The following is a 22,484-nucleotide window of genomic DNA, read 5'->3' as shown; positions in this document are numbered from 1 at the left end:
AAAGGTATAAACAGGGAGTGTTAGTGTACTAATCGACAGTAAGCTGGTCCGCGTCTTCCCAAGCCGTATGGGCGCCGGCCACTGGCGGCCCCAGGGGCCTCCTCGGTTCTCCGTTTAACGTGAAGTGGAGATTCTCTGCACCAGCTGGAGATGTGGAGGGGTCAAAGTTATGCCTTTTCTCGGTGATTATGCCTGCAAAGTGTGTCTCCAGCGTCTCTCCAAGATTTCACTATAGGAGGCTCGCTTTCTGCTTCCTACCTCTAGCCGCCATCTTGGAATTCTCTCGAAATTTCAGTCTTAATAATTTTAGTGTTTGTCCCTCAGCCCCCAATCCTGGAGATCTTGCCTCATATGTTGTTCTGTAGTTGTCTCATCAAAGGGGAGACATAAAGTGGAACAAAACTGCACAAAAAAAAATGCCCACCAAGTGTCCCAAGTTCAAATGCAGTACAGTTTCAGTTAGTTTTTCAGCATGCAGGCCTAGTTCTGTTGTTTTCTCATCAAAGGTAGGGAGAGAAAAAAAAAAAAAAGAGTCTGGAGACAGGTCTGTGATTGGCTATCTGCTGCTGTGGCTTGCCCGCCTGCTGCTGTCAGCCTGCTGTTGCTTGCAGCGTTATTTATGCAGATCTCTGGGGTGAGCTTAGCACTCACCTGGCCCTGCAGGCTTTGTTCACTCAGAGTTCTGTGTGCTACAAACTTTTCCCTTTCCAAGCACATTGGGAAAGGTGACACTGCACTGGCTTTCGCAGGCCTGAGTGTTTATTTACAGTTCATGTGGGAAGTGGGTCTTCCCCCCCTCTCCTGTGGAGTTTTCCTCCCTCTGCCACTCTCAGAAACTTTCCGGCTCCGGGTTGCTGGGCGCACACCCCTGCTCCTGCTGGAGCCTCTCTGGCCAGGCCTGGCTTGTTCATTTGCAGTTCCGGAAAGGATTCCCCTCCCCCCCTTCGGAGCTCAGGGTGCCCCACCCTCTTTGCCACGTGTCTTTATTGTTCTTATTGCTTAATATTCAGTTTCTCTTATTTCCCCAGGTGGGGGTCGGTCTGTCCAGGTGGCTATGCTGCTCTGGCCCAGGGATGTCTGTGGGAGTACCGTGTACCGCTTAGCTCACCTTGTCCACGTCTTCCCCAGCCATCTGGGCGCAGGCAACTGGCAGTGGCCTGGGGGCCCTCCTGGTTTCTCTGTTTAATGTGAAGTGAAGATTCTCAGTGCAGGCTGGAGGTGTGGTGGGGTCAAAGTTTTGCGTCTTCTCGGTGGCCTTGCCTGCAAGGTGTGTTTCCAGCATTTCTCCAAGATTTCACTGTAGGAGGCACGCTTTCTGCTTCCTCCCTCTAGCCACCATCTTGGAATCGCTCCTAAATCTTGCTTTTTAATCCAATCAGTCAGTCAGTCAGTCAGTGTATGTCTTTTATTGGAGAGTTACGACCATTTACATTTAGGGTTATTACTGAAGGGTATTTACTGTTTCCTGTGGTTCTGTTGGGTTTTTTTTTCTAGGTTGATTCTAGTGTTCTTTTATTTCATCATTATTCATCTTTGAGTTTTGCTGGCTTGCTGAGTTGAACATATTTGATACTTTTATAATTCTCATGTGTTTATTCTACTGTGTGTAATATTCTCTTATATCTCTTCTGTAATGAAGACTTGGTGGACATGAACTGTTTTAGCTTGAGTTTATCCTGGAAGGTCTTTTATTTTTCTGTCAAAATTGAAGGCTAACTTTGTTGTATGTAGTAGTCCTAGTGGTAGTTAATTTTCTTTCAGAGCTTGAAATATATTGTTCCATGCTTTCCTGGCTTTTAGAATTTGTGCCTAGAAGTCTGAGGTAATTATTATGTGTTTACCTTTGCATGTAAGGTGGTGTTTTTCTGTTGCATGTTTCAGTATCCTTTCTTTGTTTTCTAGTTTTGGCATTTTTTACTGTGATGTGGCATGGTGAAGTTCTTTTCTGGTCCTGTGTGCTTGGGATTTGAAATGACCTCTGTACATGGATGTCTATATCTTTCCCAAGATTTAGGACATTTTCTGTGATAATTTTATTGATCTTTAAGTTTGCATTGAATTTATATATATCATGATGATTGAAATTTGTCATTGGGCTGATTCATTGGGATCTGGCACCTCTTTTTCATGGAATAAAAAGTCTTTTTGGAATATTCTTTCCCCCATTCTCATTCATTATTACTGTCTTTACCCTGAAGTTTACTAGATGTGCCAAGGCATAGACAGAGCTTAAGCTCAAGCTGTGAATCTTTACTGTGGAATTTGCAGAAGTTTTCTCTGTTATTGAAAACTTACCAAAATTTAAAGACTATATAATTTATCATTTGGGTACATCATATGATGGGCTAAAATCAATTGGACTTAGAGGCAGTATGACAAAGAGGTTAAGAGCCTGGACTTTGAGGTGAGATTCAGCATGATCTTTACCTTACTAGCAGTGTCACTTTGGGCAACTAATTGAATCTCCATTTTCTTTTCCATTTCTCTAGAATATCCATTCTCTGTGGGTATAACTCTACTATGTTAGTCAGATTCCCATTACTGTACAAATGCCTCAGAAAATCAATTTATAAAGAGAAAAGGCTTATTTTGGCTCAGTTGTCAGGGCTTAAGTCCCTGGTTGGCCCCTTTGCTTTTGGACTTTTGGTAGGCAGTATATCATGGCTGAGAGCCTATGGCAGAGCAAACTGTTGACTTTATAATTGAGAAGTGAAGGAGAGAGAGAAAGAGACTGAAATCTAACTGTGCCCATTCAAGGGCATGTAGTCTATGATGCAAAGAGCTCCCACTAGGCTCTACTTCTTTAAGGTTCCACCTCTCAGTAATGCTACCCTAGTTAATAAGTATTTAACACATAGACCTTTGAAGGACATTTAAGATCCCAACTCTAGCACCTACTATTATGATAACTAGAAGGTGAGGCAGACAGAGTCCATTATTTAGAGAGAACCCAATCACTTAAGCCACTCTGCCAGAGCTAGAAAAAACCCAGTCATATTAATATATATAGATGATAGATAGATAGATAGATAGACAGACAGATAGATAAAGTAGTCTCTTTGATGAGTGCTTGGAAGACCCTTTTTCCCTAAGTCCTCTGATTTCCATGTCTGCATCTAACTATGCCTACCCCTCCCCAAAGTCCTAGCTTCATTTTTCCATTATGCTGTTGTTTTTGTATTCAGATATTAACATATCAGTTCTGGGAAGAGCACTGACAGGATAAACAACTAATTCTTGGTGTCACTGATCTGTTTACATAGCTTAATTTCACTATGTTGTTATATTAAAATACTCAGTCATAAGGATGGGAAGAAATAGTAAAAGTAAATTAATACAACAGAACTCCCTTAGGCTGAGCCTAGGGAGAGTAATAGCTCCTTTTCTTCAGGGATTGTTGTAAGAATTAAGTGAGATCTGTTGTAATTGGTTTTTGTTTTTCATTAATACAATGCTGTATAAACACTTAAATTTTTTTATTCCTTTATATTATTTCCTGGGAGACATATATATGCATATATATGATATTTTATTGATACCTGAGTGTACTTTTATTTTATTTTACCTTTTATCTTACAAAATTTTGTAGGCTTTATTAAAATATTTAAGCTTATAGAAACATGTCCTAAAGTTTATGGGAAAATCTAATGAGAAGCACTTGCATTTGGTTTTTACTGAATTTGGTGTTTGCTATTGCTACCCATGGAGTTATTAAACAGTGCTGTGCATTATGATGGTGCTGATCACATATGGCTATATAAACTGAAATTAACTAAAGATAAAAAGATAAAACTGAGAATGGTGGTACACTCTTACAATCCTAATACTCAGCAGGCAGAGGCAATATGATTGCAAATTTGAGGCCAGCCTTGGCTACTTACAGAGTTTTTCCCCCATTTTTATTAGCTTATGTCCATTGTACAGGGGGCATTCATTGTGACTGTGACAATTCTGGACAGTTTTACATTATATATTGGCTAGGTGACCCCACCATTCCTCCTCCCCCTACTTAAAGCAATTACAAAAGGTTTCATTGTTCTATTTCATATTACATAGTGAGTTTGAAGCTGGCCTGGACTGTATAGTGAGAACCTGTCTCTTAAAAAAAAAAATTAAAAGATAAATTTAGTGCCAGGCACTAGTGGCTCACGCCTGTAATCCTAGCTGCTCAGGAGGATCGTGGTTTGAGGTCAGCCCCAGCAAATAGTTCAAGAGGCCCTATCTCGAAAAAACCCATCCCTCCAATAAAGGACTGTTGCTGTGGCTCAAGGTGTGTGTAGGCCTTGAGTTCAAACCCAAGTACTGAAAAAAAAAAAAAAAGACAAATTTAGTTTCTCAGTTGTGCTACCCCCACATTTCAAGACCTATTAGCTTTGTTTGTAACTACTGGCTACCATATCAGATAGTACATATATTGAACAGTTCTGTCAGAGTAGAAACTTACACTGTAGAGCACTGAACTCTAATATGAGAAAATTAATTAACCAAATGTTCTATTTAAATAAAGTCAGAGAGTTGGCTACAAAAATTGTTTTCTGTGGTTCTATATCATCTATAAGTTTTGTAATGAATACCATTCTAGATGCACACTTACTACCTTGTTGCATATTTCTGAAGTGTATTTTTAAGGTTTTTGTAAATAAATAATACATTGTTGAATTTTAATGTCTCCTTATTTTTATTCGTCACATCCTGAAGTTATAAGTTTCCATTTGTTTTAACAACATGTAAATATTTGTCTCTGTTCCATTGCCATAACCATATGGCCTAAAATAGCACTATTGAAATGTGATCATTTTCTGTCTGAAATGGATTATGTTGATCACATTGTATACTAGGAATTAGAGAGTTTAAGACAATGCAAATACATGCTTCATCTTTTGTAATTATAGGCCTTTGAGAATCTTGAACAATGGGAAGCTTTACAGTGCTCCTGTTTATTATATAGCATACTCTTACATACAGTTTGCTCAAAGAATGGTTATGAGATTTATAATTTTCTTTCATTAAAAGATAATACTTAATTTTTTTAATCCTAGGAAGCTCTACAGAGGATCATTTCAACTCTGGCAAATAAAAATGATGAAATTCAGAACTTTATTGATACACTAAATCATACACTAAAAGGAGTTCAGGTATGAATCTTCTTTCATTAACATTTGTGTAAAAATGTCATACTGAATGTTGAGGCAAATCTGAGGCACAAATATACTCTGTCAACTCTAGGTTATAAACTAATAGAGGTCAGAGATGAGTTTTAAAATGGCAGAAAAAGTAAAAATATTTTCCTTGCCATTCCTGCATTCTCCATGGAAAAATCAAATGGTAAGAGAGAAGGAAAACTCTGGAGTAGTGGTTGCTAGGGAATATTAGCATGCTTACTTTTGCCCTTTTCTGTTTGATGTTTTTCTTTACTAATTCTAATTAAGAGCATATGGTTATGTTTTTAAAATATTGGGATGCAAGACGTCTCTTTTACAGGAAATAGTTCACAGAAAAAAGAGATGGTAAGAGGTCTATTTGGAGAATTAGATGAAAGTAAAACAGGAAAGGTAAAGTACCCAACTAGAAAAGAGAGGAAGACTTAAGGAAATTATCCCAGATTTGGGCAGATAGTTCCTGATGAAAAGAGGTACAAAAATCCTCAACAGAATATTAGCAAACTGAGTCAACAACACATTAAAAAGATCATTCACTGTGACAGCGTGGGATTAAAAGACTTTCAGATAGGAAAGGAAGAAATGGAATTGTTTGCTGATGACATGATGTTATATATAGAAAAATTCTATCAAAGGCCTTATGAAAACTGATAAGTGAATTCAGTAAGCATACAGCACAAGAAACTATCTGAAAAAGAAATTAAGTAACAGTCTCATTTACTATAGTATCAGAAGAAATAAAATACCTCAGTAAACAAAGGAAGCAAAGAATCCATACTCTGAAAACTACAAAGCATTGATGAAAGAAATTGAAGAAGATATAAATAAATAGAAAGATAGCATTTATTCACGGATTGGAAGAATCAATATTGTTAGAATGTCCAGGCTACTCAATGTAATGTACAGGTTTTGTGGAAGGCTTATTGAAATTCTAATGTCATTTTTCATAAAAAACAAAATCTTAAAATTCATATTAAACCAAAGACCTCCTGAATAGCCAAAGCAATCCTGAGCAAAAAGAACAAAGCTGGAGGTTCAGACTCCCCAATTTTGAAATATATAATAAAGGTATCATAACCAAAATAGCATGGTGCTGGCATAAAAACAGACACAACAAACAGTGGATCAGGATAGAAAACCTAGAAATAAAGCTGTGCATTTATGCCAGCTGATTTTCAGCAAAAGGTACCAAGAACACACAATGGGGAAAGGACAGTCGTTTCAATAAATGGTGTTAGGAGAACTGGATACCCACCTGCAGAAGAATGAAATTGAAATCTCATCTCACATTATATACAAAAATCAAAATGGATTAAAATACCTGAAATTATAAAATTTCTAGAAGAAAATATAGGAGGAAAAAAGCCCTGTGTACTAGCCTGCACAATAATTTCTCAGATAGGACCCCAAAAGCACGGACAGCAAAAGCAAAAATAGATAAATGAGGTTGCATCTAACTAAAATGCTCCTACATAGCACAGAAAAAAAAAAGAAAGAAAGAAAAGGGGCTGGTGGAGTGGCTCAAGTGGTAGAGTGCTTGCCTAGTACGAGGCCCTGAGTTCAAATTCCAGAACCACCACAAAAAAAGAGTGGAAAAAACAACTTACAAAGTAAAGAAATTATTTGTAGACCATACCTTCTATAAGGAGCTAATAAAATGCAAAACATATAAGGAATGCAACTCAATATCAAGAAAACAGTCTGATTAAAAAATAGGCCAAAGACTTGAACTAATGTTTTTCAAAAACAGATATACCAATGACCACCAGACATATGAAAAATTGATCACTATTTCTAATCATGAGGAAGTGCAAATTAAAACCACAAAGGATTACAGGTGTGTGCCTCACGCCCAGCTTTGCATAGTCTTTTAAGTTCTATATATTTTATGCAAATGCAGATGTAGTATTTTTAGATAATCTGAAAGATTTAAAAATTTACTCAAAATCAGAACTAACCCATATGTCCAAGCTGTTTTTCTGTTGCTAAGTTAAAATCTCTGGAATATTTTATTAAAGTGCTTTACCAGTGATTTTTTTTTTTTTTTGGTGTTACTGGAGTTTGAACTGAGGGCCTTGTACTTGCTAGGCAGGTGCTCTACCATTTGAGCCACATTAGCAGTTCTTTTTTGCTTTAGATATTTTTTGGATAGGGTCTCACTCTTTTTTGCTAGTACTGGCCTTAGCCTCTAATCCTCCTACCTGTTCTTCCCACATAGCCGGGATTACAGGTGTGATCCATCACACCCAGCTTGTTTGTCAAGATGATGTCCTACTAACTTTTTGCCTGGGCTGGCCTTGAACCACAATTCTCCCAATCTCTGCTTCCCCAGGACCTGGGATTATAGGCACGAGCCACCAAGCCTGGCCCAACTGGTGATTTTATGCACTCCAAAGGTTTAAAACTATTGCTAAGGCTCTGCCTTAGAACCTGGAGGTATGGATGAAGTTGAGAAGTTTAAAACCACCTTTTCCCTTGTTCTATGGAAATAGTTTTATAAATTGTAAAGAGTATGAGATAGTTCATAAAAGGCAGCTTAATTCATAGCATAAGCTAAAACAGCACTACGAGCATTAGCAGCCAGCTTCTTGCATTTATCTCTTTTTAAAACTTGAGTCAGTTATTACAATTTTGTTATTTTTATGTTAGGCTAAGGTATTTTATGATATAAATATTCTCCCCTTTGAGTAAACCTTTTAGTTTTTAAGTGTTTTATAGCTTGTCAGTAAAATCATTGTTTTGCTTTTGAAAACAGGAAAATTCTTCTAACATACTTTCAGAGTTAGATGAAGAATTTGATAGTTTGTACTCTATATTGGATGAAGTAAAGGAAAATATGGTTATCAGTATCAAGCAGGAACAAGCTCGTAAATCACAAGAGTTACAGGTGAGGTCATACAACTATTTCAGTATGAACATTTATCCTATTTAATGCTTGGTTTAATGAAAGCAAAAGTTAGTGGTGGTTTTCTGAATGTAACTATACCTTTATCTTATAGGATATTAACTTTGTCTTGACATAAATGCTGCTTTTGAAAATTATAGTTAAAATAATAAAATTTACCCTCAACAGTTTTTTAAGTATACAGTTTATTGGTTCACATCATGTTATAGAGCTCACAAACGTTTTCATCTTCTTACACAACTAAAACTTTATACTCCCTGAAACAACAGCTCTTCATTTCCCCTCTCCTGCCATCTCCTGGCAATCATGTTATTTTGCTTCCATTATATTGATTACTGTAGTTACCTCATTGAAGTGTAACTGTACAGTATTTGTCTTCTTGTATTAATGTTTATAAGGCTCATCCACATTGTAGCATGTGCCAAAATTTCCTTCTTTGTATGGATGGGTAGTATCTCATTAATTTATATATAACATTTTCTTTATCTGTTCATCTATCTATGGACATTTGTGTTGTTTCCACCTCTTGGCTATTGTGAATAATTCTACAGTGAGCATGGGTATCCAAATAGTTTATCTTTAAGAAACTCTCTTTAATTCTTTTGGATGTACACCTAGAAGTCCTGTTGCTAATCATATAGTTTTCTGAGGAACCTCCACACTGTTTTCCATAGGAACTGCAGTTTCACATTCCTACCAGCATTGCGCAGGGATGTTTGTCCGCATCCTCACCAACACTCATTTTCTGTTTTGTTGGTAGTAGACATAATGGGTGTGAGTTAATATTTTGTTATGGTTTTGATTTGCATTTCTCTAATGATTGGAAATGCTGAGCATCTTTTTGAATGCTTGCTAGATATCTGCGTATTTTCTTTGAAGAAATTTCTATTCAGGTTTTTTGCGCACTTTTTAATTGGGGTTACTTATTTTTTGTTCTTTATACATTCTGATTTTTATTTTGTTTTTAATTTTGTACTACTAGAGATTGAATCCAGTGCCTTGTGCATACTAGGCAAACACTCTACCACTGAGCTACACATACCCCCGGCCCTAAATTCTGGATATTAACCTCTTACCAGATAGATAGGACTTGCAGTTGTTTTCTCCTGTTCTGTAGGTTACCTTTTCTCCCTTTCAGTTGTTTCCTTTACTGTGGAGAAGTTTTTAAGTTTGATATAGTCCCATTTGTCTATTTGCTTTTGTTGTGTGGGCTGTATTCAAGAAATCATTGCAAAGTACAGTGTCATGAAGTTTTTTCCCTATTGTTTTTTTCTGGGAATTTTGTAATTTTAAGGCTTAGGATAAGGTGTCTCATCTGCTTTTAGTTTTTACATAAGGTGTAAAGTAAGGGCTTTAACTTTATTCTTTTGCCTGTGGAGATTCAATTTTCCCAGTACCATTTGTTGAAGAGACTGTCCTTATGTGTTGGTGTCCTCATTAAAGATTTTCATTTATGTGAGTGCTTCTTTTTGGGCTATCTGTTCTGTTCCATTGCTTTGTGTCTGGCTTTATGCCAGTACTATACTATTTTGGTTATTGTAGCTTTGTTTTAAGACATTTTGAAATCAGTGTTGAGCCTTTTACTTTGTTCTTTTTCAAGATTGCTTTGGTTGCTTAAGGTTCTGTATCAATTTTAGAAATTTTATTTCTATTTTTTTCCAAAAATATCATTGGGATTTGGATAGGAATTGCATTGTATTAGTAGATTGCTCTGGGTAGTATGGACATTTTAACAATATTAAATACTCCATTTATTTGTATTCTCTTTAATTTCTTCTAGCATCATTTTATACTTTTCAGTATATGTTGGTCTTTCATTTCCTTGATTAAATTTACTCCAAAGTATTTTGTTCTTTTTACTGCTATTATGAATGGGATTGTATCATTAATTTCTTTCTTGGATTATTCAGTTTTGATATATAAAGATACAATTGATTTTGGTCTCAGATATCTTTGAGAATCTGAAAGACATGGAAAAATACAAACTGTTTTTCTCTTCTATACATACAGTGTATGCACAAAATTTCTAAGAATCAAATACCTTTAAAAAGGGCTATTAGAAATTTAACTCAATTATCATATTACATTGGATTTTTAAAAATTTGTTTACTGTTTTCATCATGTCTTACTGTTCTTGCTCTAAAGATAGCATTGTAAAGGAATTTGAAAAATCTTGAAAATGTCCTATATTTTAATGTTTAAAATTCATACTTGAGGACCTAGTGTAAGATGCCTGTATCTGCAAATTGATATAAGCCAGTGATAATATCTGATTTCCATTATCTAGTTTTCATACATTTGTTCAGTAAAATTTGAGCAACTCAGTAGAAAACTACTGTCCTGGATTTTGGGTGTGTAGCAGAGAGTAAAACAGTTCTTGCCCTCATGGATTTCACGTTCTTAATAGAAAGTCATTTGGAAAAAGTACAAAAGAAAGTAAAATCAGATCATTTTGTCAAAGAGATTAGAATTTATAAGGGTAAGCAAAATCGTATGTAACACAAATATCTGATTTAAGAATAATGTAAACACTACACAGCTTACATAATGTACAGCAGTCATGAAGGGAAATTAAGAAGCAGTTCCTTACAAGTTGGATGGTTTCTGAAGAGCTTGATGGAGGAATAGTTTTCTTTATACAGGGAACAGACAGAAAGCAGTTCATTTGTTGACATCCCAAGTAGCTAGGATTATAGGTGTGAACCACCAGTGCCTAGCTGAAGGATACTTGTAATATCATCCATGTCATAGTATCTGGGTCTTGGTATTTAGGAGTATTGTTCTTTGCTAATTCAAGATGTTTGAGATTTCAGAATTAGATAATCTATACTCATGAATTTTTGGTTTAAAATATGCTTTGTATTTCCAGAAGAAGTGTGATATTTTCATATCAGAACTTCTTTTCTCTTTGTCTTTTTATTACTATTTTTCTTTCTTCCAGGACTTATTTTCTGATAGCCTTATACAGAGCTAGAGATATGTATGTACATATGAAATCTATATTGCCCTTCTTGGAACAGGTTGTATTTGTTGCTCTCATAAGCTATTATATTTATATTTTTAGTTATTGACTAAATTCTTAGCAATGCATTAATTGGTTTATATAAATTTATCCGAATAGTTTTTGTCCTGCAGTCTCAGTAGAACTCCATCCACTTTGTGTTTGCAAATCTTAATTACAATAATGAGTTTAATAATTTTTTGCAGTTTATCAGATTCATTTTTCATTAAAATTGTTTTTGGGATCTTTTTTAATAGAATGACTTTAATTTTTGATCAAGGATTCTATAAATAATCTCTTGGTTATCCATGAGGAATTTAAAGTGTTGCAGAAAATGGTTTTAAAATATTATCTGGAAATGGTGACAGCAGGGATAGTCAATACTATTTTTAATTGTTATATCACCATATCAGCTCTATAGTAATTCCATTGATTTTTTCTTTTGTCTTACAGTTTATTGTGTGTAATTTTTAATATTTATTTTTCCTCAATACAACAAAAATTTAGACAATTTAAAAAATAGGAAATGGCAGTCTGGGGATGATCAAGGGATATTAAGGGGACAATAGGTGTTTGCAAATAAGGCTGTGAGTCACTGAAACAAAACTTAGTGAACCTAACTGTTGATTCTAGAATATATTTTTGTGTTCTGATTCAAAGGAAAAGCTATGGCAATATCAGTCTAATGAAATTCTACCATAAAATTGTCTTGGGATAGTTTAAAAACCAACCATGAAAAGGAATCACAGTTTGGCTAGTTGTTTCTTTAGTTGGAGATTATAGAGAATCTCTGTTCTGCCGTTAGGTTCACAAAGTTATTCATATTTTCTCTGAATAACTGGTAAATTAGTCCTCGTAAGTTGCTTTCTTCTGTAGCCCACCCTGTTTTTTACTTTCTTCCTTGACTTGAGAACAAATCCGTATGTTTTTCGGATTTGAAGTTATCACTAACGATATTTTCACATGACCTACAACTGAGAGGGAGGAAGAGAGAGAGAGAAAACCAAATAAGAAAGATTGTATTAGATAGAATTAATTCATATGTGAGCATGAAGACAGACTATTTCACTATAACAGTTCTTGTATTTTGTTCATCTTCATTCCTTTTGAATTTTAGTTATTTGGATTTGTAGTTCCGTGCTATCCAATCTTGGAAACTAAAAATTAAGATTTTTAATAGTATGCATTACTTGAGTAGTGTGACAAATGGAATGCTGAGGTTGTGCTCAATTGAAATGTGCCTGTATCTTAATTTACAAACTTCAGGTTAGATAGCTAAATATCATCAAGAAGTTTAGTCTTCATTACAGAGAATGTTGTCTGCAGATAGATTATTTTGATATCTTAATTTAAATTGTAGTTAGTTTTCTGGCTACCCTGACGGGGAAGAATCTTTAAGTGAATTTGATTCCAGTTGTTTATAATTGCTTTGTTATAAATTATAAGTGTATCTTAATCTATATACAATTAAGCTGTTTTGGATAAATTATGGAAAGAGGTTAAGTAGTAAGAATTAAGATAATTAAAATTTCAGTTATTGCTATTAAAATTACTTGTATAAGTATATTATAACAATATATAATCAAGATTCCGATGGCAATGAAACTTCATTTTAATGATTTAGGCTTTTTCTTCCTCTAGAGCCAGCTTAGTCAGTGTAATAATGCCCTGGAGAACTCTGAAGAACTACTAGAATTTGCAACAAGGTCATTAGATATAAAGGAACCAGAGGAATTTTCAAAGGTACAAAAGAAACCAATCAAAAAGACTATATTAACACACTTTAAAATGAATGGGGAAAAAAAGGTGTTTGCAGTTTAGTTGTGGATTTTAGTTGTTTATAATACTGAGAAAGTGCTGGGGTTTCTTGCTAAGTAAAATGATAGCTGTTCATTTATTTCAAAGCAGATTCTTAGAAATATATATCTTTGGGGTCATGAATAAGTCGATTAGTTTATTGTTTTCTTTTTCACTTATTACCCCTATTGATAATTTGCTTTAAAGGTGGTTGTGTACTTGAATTGAGTTGTAATTTTCTTAAAAGCCTTTTTGTGACTGAAGAAAATAGATTGATATTGCTATTAATATGTTTAAAATTAGTTTTGTATTCCTTCTATGAATTGATTAGGAAACCTCATCACTTGATACATATAAGCACAGTAACCTTGTAAATTTCATTATTGAAGACAAATGTCCTTTTGTTTAACTTCCATAATTGAGTATTTTATTAAAATATGAAAATGTAGGGTTATTTAAGGGGAATGTTTGGTATAAAAGTAAAAACAGTAGAGTAACTTAGGTTCTAGTTTTTAAGGGATTGCAAATTCTAAATTCTAAGGAGAGCTATTTTTATTTTAAGAAGGGCTATTTTTAAATGATTACCAATTTATCAAATTGAAACTCAGGAATATATAATATATTAAGATATAATGCAACGAGACTAAGGAATTAGTTATTATTAGCAAAATATTACTATGTGTTCATCAGGATAAGATTAAGTGTAATGCTCTTTACTTTACCTTTGTGGACTTTGTGGTAGCTGCATTGTTACAAAGGTGGCAGTATAATCCATTTGTATGCAGTTAGTGTTTTCATTTCCTGATTTTTCTGTGACCTTGAAGGCAGAAAAAACTTCCTTGAAAAAATGACATTACTCAGCCTAAATCTTTGAATTTTAAAGTTGAGGTTTAAAAATTACTTTCTTATCAAAATGAGTCAAAATAAAAGTAAATATACTAATTTACTTTTATTAAGTAGATAAAGTATTAAATATACTAATATACTAATTGATTCTTAAACTTGGAGGTAAGTTTTAAAGAAGTTTGCATTTGCACTTGATAGGACTTATAAAGAAGCCATGAGGAAAAATGTGTCTTAAAGTACTTTAATAATATGAGGTGTCACCTATCCTGAGGGCATTTATGTGATAATGTAAAGATCTGAAACATACCAAGAATCATGCAGAAAGCAAAAAAAAAAAAAGTCTTAAGTCATTGACTAAAATCCAGGTCATTATCTCCAGAAAGAGTATTTTAAGTAGTAATATTTAAATTATCATGTTCTCATATCTTAGCATTAAAACTGAATACGAGCTATTCTATTTACCAACATTATACATAATCTGAAAGTGAACAAGTAAAAACAGCACTCAGTTTTAGAGCATACTTTCAGTTATTTTTTAAAGTGTTAGAAGTTCAGTTGGTAGTAAATATAAGCAGAAAGATCATCAGAAATGGGATTCAATCATTAGGTTTATTCTTGGATGGAAGTTTCCACTCCACCAAATCTGGCTTCTTTGCTAATAGCTGACATGCTATTAGATCCTTTATCAAAGATAATATTCCTATTCTCTTAGGCCATGAATTCTCCCTGTGAAAAGAGCTACACAGTAGAACAGTTTCCAAGTCAATAACTAATTATACACCTCATTACAATACAGTTATTAGACTAGAGGGGAGGGATAGGTTCCTATTCATGAATGCCCACCATGGAATAAAAAGTACAGAGTAAGGTGAAAGGGGAACAGTGTCTTCTGCATTTGATCATTGGTGAAAAGAGAAACCGGTTTTAGTTTATCTTCCTTTTCTTATTCACAGCAACTCTCCATGAATATTGCTCAGTGTGGGTCAAACTCTGATTACTGGGAGGAGCACATAAAGTGAGGGGTGGAAGCTCACTCACTATTTTACAGGAAGAAGTATTGGCAGAAGTTCCTTCTATAGGCTGAAATCAGGAATGCTGGGAGGAGACAGAGCCCTCAACATAAAGCATGGGTATTTTAGTTTTGAAGGCAATTTAAAAACAAATGAGAAATGTACTAAGCATAGATCAAACTAATTTTCACCTTTATTGTGGGTGTTTATGTTTTACAGAATGTAGTCTCCTATTACTACATATGTGCTTAGTCATAATGTAAATGCATTCAGTACTGAATATCAAAGTTTAGTTCAAGTTTTTATGTAGCTTGTGCCCATCATAAGTAAGCACTTCAGCCTATCTTCAGCCTTCTTTGGGGTATTTCAAGTTATTTACTATGATTTTGTGACAAGTACTTTTTTTATTATTTACTCACATGTGTGTACAAGTACTTTTAAATGATCATACTTTTTGACAAATAGTACTTTACAGGACCAGATAAATAGACAAATAAATACAAAACTTCTAATGAATCAGTTATATGCAACTTGGTTTCTTTTTTTAAGCTGGTATTTTTACCTAAAGGAAAATAGCATTTTGAATCTATCTCTTTTTTAGTTCTCTGTTTCCTCTTGTTTTGTTTGTTCTAGGGTTTGAACTTAGGGCTTTATAACATATGTCTTCTGTGGGAAAGTAGATTGCCAGAAAAGTGAAAGGTTCAGATGCTGTTCATTTCCAGTTTTTCCTTTCAGACTCATAATCAGATAAGTCATATCCCTTAACAAGGAGAAATGAGGGAACAGAGAGGATAAGGGAGTAATGCTAGTGGCACTTCCTCCATGTATAAAGAGATACCAGGTGCAGAGAGGAGTCCCCTCTTTCCTTTCCTTAACACCTATATTAATATCTTTTAAATTTCTAACTACAGTGGTCATAATTGTTTAAAAATCAACATAATTGCCTAGCTTAACATTTCTTATTGGCAACATTTCTGATGCCAATCTAGTTTCATGATGCAAGGCACACATAAATGCCATAGAATTGGGTTTGTTTGCTATAGAATATGGACCTTAGAAAGGATTTTTAGAAACATTAAGGATAGTGCTTGCTTTGGCAGCACATATACTAAAATTGGAACGATACAGAGATTAGCATGGCCCCTTCACAAGGATGACATGCAAATTTGTGAAGCGTTCCATATTAAAAAAAAAGAAACATTAAGGACAAAACCTTTAGTAAAGAAACAAAATTATTAGTATACAAAGTCACAGGGTTAATTTATAGTAATGCCAGAACAGTGTAATCTACTGGTCTCTTAAATCTCAGTGCTTTTCTTTGGTTACAGAATGGTACTAAGGTCAAAACGTTTTAGGGTGGGTATAAAAATGACCAAAGCAAGTGGAAACTGTTAAAACTGAAGGAGAGAGGCAGTACAAGCACTGTTATATATATATATATATATATATATATATATATACACACACACACATAGATATATATATACATAGATATGTATATATATATATTTAACATTCTGAACTATATTTAATACATATAACTATGTGTCAGATGATAAGTTTGCACTGGGAATAGAGTATTCAGCAAAACAGCCATGTTCTGTATCAACTGTACTGTTAACTATGCTGTTAGTGTGGGAGAAAACCTTTTGTTTAATATATTATATTGTAAGCAAATGTAAAGGGGCAACAGTTTTTGCTTATTTTTTTATGTCTACACAGCACCAAGTAATAGCTGTGTTTTCTTTCTGAACTTGTGCATGAATTTTCAAAAAGAAAGTGCAATAGGTTTAAGTTGGCAGCTTCTGTGAATCATGAGGGAAAGACCCCATTCTGAATGGTACTTCTCTGGTTTCTCCCTGTTTCAGTTTTTCTTTGTAGTAAAAAATTGTAGAACTGTAGCCTAGTTTTACATGTTAATAGGTAAGAATTCAGAATACAAAGTCCTTGCCCAGTGAGGGCATATAGAGAAAACTTGAAACAACCATTAACAAGCTGTGAAAGATCTCTGAAGAAAAATTAGAGAGCAGATGTGACAGACATATACAAGAAAACTATCAGGACAGAAATGTGTGTACCATGAAAGAGATTGAGTATTGTAATTTTAGAATGTCTGACTGAGTGAAAGTGGATGTGTGTTTTAATAATATTAAGGTAAGAAGAAACATAGTCACAAGGAATTAGTTTGAAGTGTTAAATTTTTCTCTTTTTAAAGTCATTATTATGGGATCTGGATTTTCTACTATTGTTCTAACATCACATTATGCAAGCTTATGTGAACTGTATGAATTTCCTGTAATTTATGTTTTAGTGTATATGAACTAATCTATTGCAGGGTTTATATCCTAACTTTTCTTGCATGTCACTGCCATTGAAACTTGCAACTTGCATGAACAGCACTAACTACCTTCTTTCTCTTCTCCCTGATTTGCTCCAAGGCTGCCAGACAAATCAAGGATAGGTATGGTATAAAATCTATATTTTTATTTAAGTATCAATATTGAAATCAGAAATGAAATTCAGAAACAACTTTTTATTAGAATATTCTGGGTTGAAATAATGATGTCCAGTGGCCAAATACAAAATAAAGAATATGTCTTCTGTGTATGTTCTTAGAATAATTAGATTATTTTAAGAACATAGTTGTGGACAATTGTATACTTGTAAAAGAATTTCATTTCTGGTATAATAATGTAGTTAGTCTTCGTTTTAGAACAGTTATACTAATGAAGAGGGAACTATTTTGGATAACTTAAATATATATATATATATATTTCTGGAATGCATTTTTTTTGCCCTTAAATATAAGTGGATCTGATTTTCAGAGAAGTCACAGTACTTTAACAGTCTTCAAGGGCTAACGCTCTCCTACTTCACTGCCCTCCTGTTTAACACCTTTGTATTCTCATTCTGTCCTGTTCCTGGTGCCATCTCTTTCTGTTTGGAAAGCCACCACTGTCTAGCTTATATTCTATAAGAAGAGAAAATTCAGGAAAGTTAGTAGGTGTTTCTTATTGGTGGAGTCAGAAATAAAAAAGGGAATTTAGCACTTTCTAGAATGAATACATCAGAGTGTTAAAGAGCAGCTGGTAGTATTTGGATTGTGTTAAGATAGAGGAATGGTTTTAATTTGCCTGACTAGTCACTGAGAACTGTCTGTAGTGAGGCTGTAACTGAAGTGTTTTGTTTGTTTGTTTTAAATCTTAGGAACATGAGATAGTGTGAAAGGCATAGCTCTTTTTTTTTTTAATTTGCTTTATTTTTTGGGTAGTACTGGGATTTGAACTCAGGGCATCACACTTCCTAGACAGGTGCTTTACCATTTGAGCCACTCCACCGGCCCCCATAGCTCTTAAAACACTACTGTGACTCTTAGATTATCTTTCATCAGATAATTAATGAAAATATTCATTATAGATTATGTGAAGATCAGTGTCTCTGTTGTTAATCTTGGAGAAAATTTCAATTCTGGGTTTTCTTCATGGTTTTTTATTTGACTAAGGGCAAGAATTTACAAAGTAGTCAAAGCATTCTTAGCATAGGTATTAATTATTATTTTTATTGTTTATTTTATATCAGGCAGTTGTTAAAGATACAGACCATTATAAATACTGAATATAGAAAGAAGATCATGAGAGTATTTTTTTTCAATGAATGGAGTTTTGCTATGTTGTCCAGGCTGGTCTTGAATTCCTATGTTCAAACATTCCTTTTTCCTCTATTCCCACATGCCACTGTGCCCAGTGTGACCATGGGAGTTTGAAGGTGTAAAATATTGGCTATATGAGGAATGAATGCTAGAGAGAACAGTATTTTGATAAGGTATATTTGGACTGTGCTGAAATTTGCTGTGAGCAGTCCATTTTCCACTATGGCTAGATTATTCTTCCTGATTAGTTACTATTCTGTTTTGCTCCAGTTCTTGATTTCAGGTTTTGGGCTGTCCAAAGACCTTGTGAGAGACCTTTAAAATCTCTCCTACATATCAAGATTCTGTATGGTTTTGTGCTTTTTAGAAACCTGTTCTTACTCCTGATCACTTTCTTTTTGTTCAGATTTGTTAACAATTTGATTTTCATACCTTTATGGCTGTATTTGTCACTGAAACTTGATGGTTTTTACTTCTACTTGTAAAGCCAGCCTCTTGACTTGATGAATCCAGATTATCTCAGGAGTTAGATTTCCTTAATTTGTGCTAGGGAAAAGTCCCATGTTTTTGTTTTCTTGGCTTAAAACCTACACATGCTTTTTAGCTACCCACAAAATACTTCTTTCGTGTCTGAGGAATGTTTCCAGGTCTTGAATTAATTTTTTTAAACTTGATTTTTAGCTTCATAATGTCCACGATTCCCTGATATACATTCTGTTCTCTGAGGAAGTGAGTTTCTAGAATTTCATCATTGTCTTTTATAATATGAAAATAATTAAAACAGTCATAATGAAATATTTTCACCAAAGAAAGAATTATTTTCTATATTAAGGCAGAGATGGCTTTTAAAGGAGAATGTGTAGTAAACATTGAACAAGGAATCAAATATAAAAAATGAAAGTATCTATAGAAACTATCATTTGCTGTAGCAGAAGTTAGGCAGAAGAATATTGAAAGATGATTACTTGAGGCAGATAGTGGAAACTATTGGTTCTTGGAAAAGAAGAATCATGAAGGGAAGAGAGTCAAATTAGGTAGTTTGAGAAAATTAAATGTGTTTATATGTCTCATAGTCATTTTCTCTTTGCAAAAAATAAAAACCAGAGGAAGGGATCCTTTCATTTAGCTGGTAGTCTTAGAAATAAATTTAGAAAATCAAAATGAATTATAACATAACCACATGGATCTGTTAGTTTAGAGAATAGTTTATGAATTTTAGAATTTTAGTTTGAGTTTTAAGGCATATTTGTCTAAATATATTCAGTTTAAAAATATATTTTCAGTTTTTTGTAAGATTATAGCACTGTTGCACATCTGAATTGATTCACATAAAGTTTTGAGTTTTTATTGGCTAGGAATTAGTTTTATTTACTAGGCTTTTAGACTTTGCACTTTTGGTGGACATTCTTTTTCTTTGTGTTTCATAGTGTTTAAATCAAGTTTTACAGATTTCAGATTTAGAATTCTCTAAAATACTTCCAGATATTTTCCTCAATTTTCTCATTACACAATTAAATAATTTGTAAAGTTTAGAAGAACCCAAGTAGGTTCAAACACATTTACTGACTCAGTGCTTTATTAGGTATCTATCTGAATATAGCTCATTAAGAAGTCTTCAAATCAAAAGATACATAAAGAAGAACATATATAAGACTTAGTCTTTGGTCTTAACTTCTTATTAGTATAACCTGAAATTTTATTTTTGAGAACCAACACCTTAATGTAATGTGTGAAATACTCAGTGTTATATTTGACACATAGTAAGTATTCAGCCAGCTTGAGTTCCAGTCCCCATAATTTGCATTTCAATATTATAGTACTTTCTTCTTGATAAAATAAATCAACAGTTGTTTATTCATTGTGACCATTAAATAAGGTGATTGCTTTCTTAGTTTTAAAATGAATAAAATAACTGAATAGAGTAACAGCTTGACATCTTTCATCAAAATAAGGGAATCATCAAGTTTGACATCTTTTATCCCATTGGTCTCTTGGTTAGATTTGGCAGAGCCAGTTGACTAGGCCTGGTGTTCCCTTTATCCCTCTAGCTCTATTTACTTCCTCACTCAAATTGTATATGAGAACAGTATTCATAAGTAGTACTGCTACATCATTTTTGATCAGAGATAATAAGGGACTTTGTGATAATTGTGGAAATTTATTAAAATATGAAAAATCAAAATTTGAGAAAAATTATAAATTAATAGAATGAGTTTCTTTTGGTGTCCAGTTTTAATTGGGGACTGTCATGCTTTTGATGAAGTAAGGTCTGGTTTGGCTTCATTCTTGTGTTTTTCATTTCACATTCATATAAATGTTTATTGCACTCATTATTTCTATGAAACAGGGCATTTCTCATAGTATCTTTCCTTGTAGGTGATGTTGATAGATCAGAGTGACATGTGGCTAATATGGTACTCACCATTCATGATTTTACTTTCTCACCCCTGGCCTCACTTTAGCAGATACTACTATACTGTACAATAGTAGACCCAGCTGCTGCTTCTGTTTTTGAGGATACTTGGTATAGAAGGGGAGGATGTTTGAATTAAGTTTTATGTACAGTTCATTATTTGGTGAATGAAAAGGAGTGAGGCTGGCATCAGGAAGTCAGAGAGATTGAGTGTACAGAGGTTCAGATGAATGTTGAGTCTGGTAAAGATTATTGATATTGGATATTTGTTTCTTGTGAGTTTGTATATATATATATATATACTATATACATATATATGTATATATGTATACTATATACATATATATGTATATAGTATATATATATATATATACAATTTCATAAAACTGGCCAGAGTTGCTAAAAGTTATGTTAAATGTCTTTAAAAGGCATTTTTCAGTTTTCATTTAATTCTCAAAAGACAAAAGCAAATTTCTAATTGACTATCTACCTTTGCTATAGTCTCTGAAATTGATTTATCTTTTCATTTTATAAATTAAGATTTGAAACTTCCCATTCATTTATTCTAAAAGGTATGTTTGTGTTTACTATAGAGTCACAATGGCTTCAGCCTTTCGTCTTTCTTTGAAACCAAAAGTCAGTGACAACATGACTCATTTAATGGTGGATTTCTCTCAGGAAAGACAGATGCTGCAAACTTTGAAGTTTTTGCCAGGTAAATACATGTATTACATGTACAATTTTGAATAAAGCCTTTTTTCTCAAATTTTTTTTCTGTAATGAATATTGGCATGTAAATATTAAAGAAGTATAGTGTGTTTTTTCTTCATTCAACTAAGGAATAAATCTGCAGTTATTGTTTTTAGAGAATTATTTTACTGGTAGCAAAAGTTCCATTTCAAGACTCCCACTAAAAGATACCATTTGTTGATACTTTGACAGAGAGAACCAGTATAGTGTGATAGTTAATGGTGGGTTTTGAGGCCAGATTTCTTAGATTTGAATTTTGCTGCTAACTTGCTGGTTAATCTTGAACAAATTAACTTGCCTCATTTTCTACATCTTTAAAATGAGATAATTATCTTATAGGATTTTTATAAGGGTGAAATGAATTGATATTTCTAAGGCACTTGTAATAACATCTGGCATATAGTTAAAACTCACTGAATATTAGCTGCTATTATTACTATTATTGTTGTAGTTGTTTTGAGTTCAGATAGAACTTTATGTATAGTAATAATTTGTTAATACTGCTTATTAGCATATTAGTATGTGGATATTGCAGTTGCCCAAACATTTGAAGTTGAGTCCAAATTATTGCCTATGTGTGTGAAAGGACATTTTGATGAGTATTCTTCTTATTTTTTTTAGCACCAAGTAATACTGTTAATCTGATAGCTGAAGTTGTGGGGGCATGGTAATTAGAGGAATCAGGGAATATCTTGAAAGTGATACCTTTCTTACAAATTTTTATTTTATTTTTTATTTATTTTTTAATTTTTATTTTATTCATATGTGCATACAATGTTTGGGTCATTTCTCCCCCGATCCCCCTGCCCCCTCCCTTTCCCCTCCACCCCCTCGATACCCAGCAGAAACTATTTTGCCCTTATCTCTAATTTTGTTGAAGAGAGAGTATAAGCAATAATAGGAAGGACCAAGGGTTTTTGCTAGTTGAGATAAGGATAGCTATACAGGAAGTTG

The 22,484-nt window shown here is 33.7% G+C and overlaps 1 protein-coding gene and 1 non-coding gene across 8 annotated transcripts in view; both read left to right on the top strand.

Annotated features, from left to right (window-relative positions):
• The window catches only part of Fsd1l (fibronectin type III and SPRY domain containing 1 like), a 73,917-nt gene that overhangs the window by 19,490 nt on the left and 31,943 nt on the right, over positions 1–22,484 (top strand). For 4 of the 7 annotated variants that reach the window (XM_074051331.1, XM_074051330.1, XM_074051329.1 and 1 more), the window contains 5 exons: positions 5,040–5,135; positions 7,915–8,046; positions 12,707–12,808; positions 17,157–17,179; positions 21,374–21,495. In XM_074051331.1, coding sequence (XP_073907432.1) covers positions 5,040–5,135; positions 7,915–8,046; positions 12,707–12,808; positions 17,157–17,179; positions 21,374–21,495 — 475 coding nt within the window. Of the gene's footprint in view, positions 1–5,039; positions 5,136–7,914; positions 8,047–11,005; positions 11,085–12,706; positions 12,809–17,156; positions 17,180–21,373; positions 21,496–22,484 lie in introns of those variants that run through there. The other 3 variants (XM_074051334.1, XM_074051332.1, XM_074051335.1) reach the window with 3 other exon arrangements.
• LOC141415900 (U6 spliceosomal RNA) lies at positions 15,803–15,906 on the top strand. The gene has a single exon (XR_012440852.1). It is a non-coding gene; the product is annotated as a U6 spliceosomal RNA (small nuclear RNA).

This window comes from Castor canadensis, chromosome 13 (assembly GCF_047511655.1).
Source record: "Castor canadensis chromosome 13, mCasCan1.hap1v2, whole genome shotgun sequence".
Lineage (NCBI taxonomy): Eukaryota > Metazoa > Chordata > Mammalia > Rodentia > Castoridae > Castor > Castor canadensis.
This window is presented reverse-complemented; position numbering and strand designations above follow the sequence as displayed.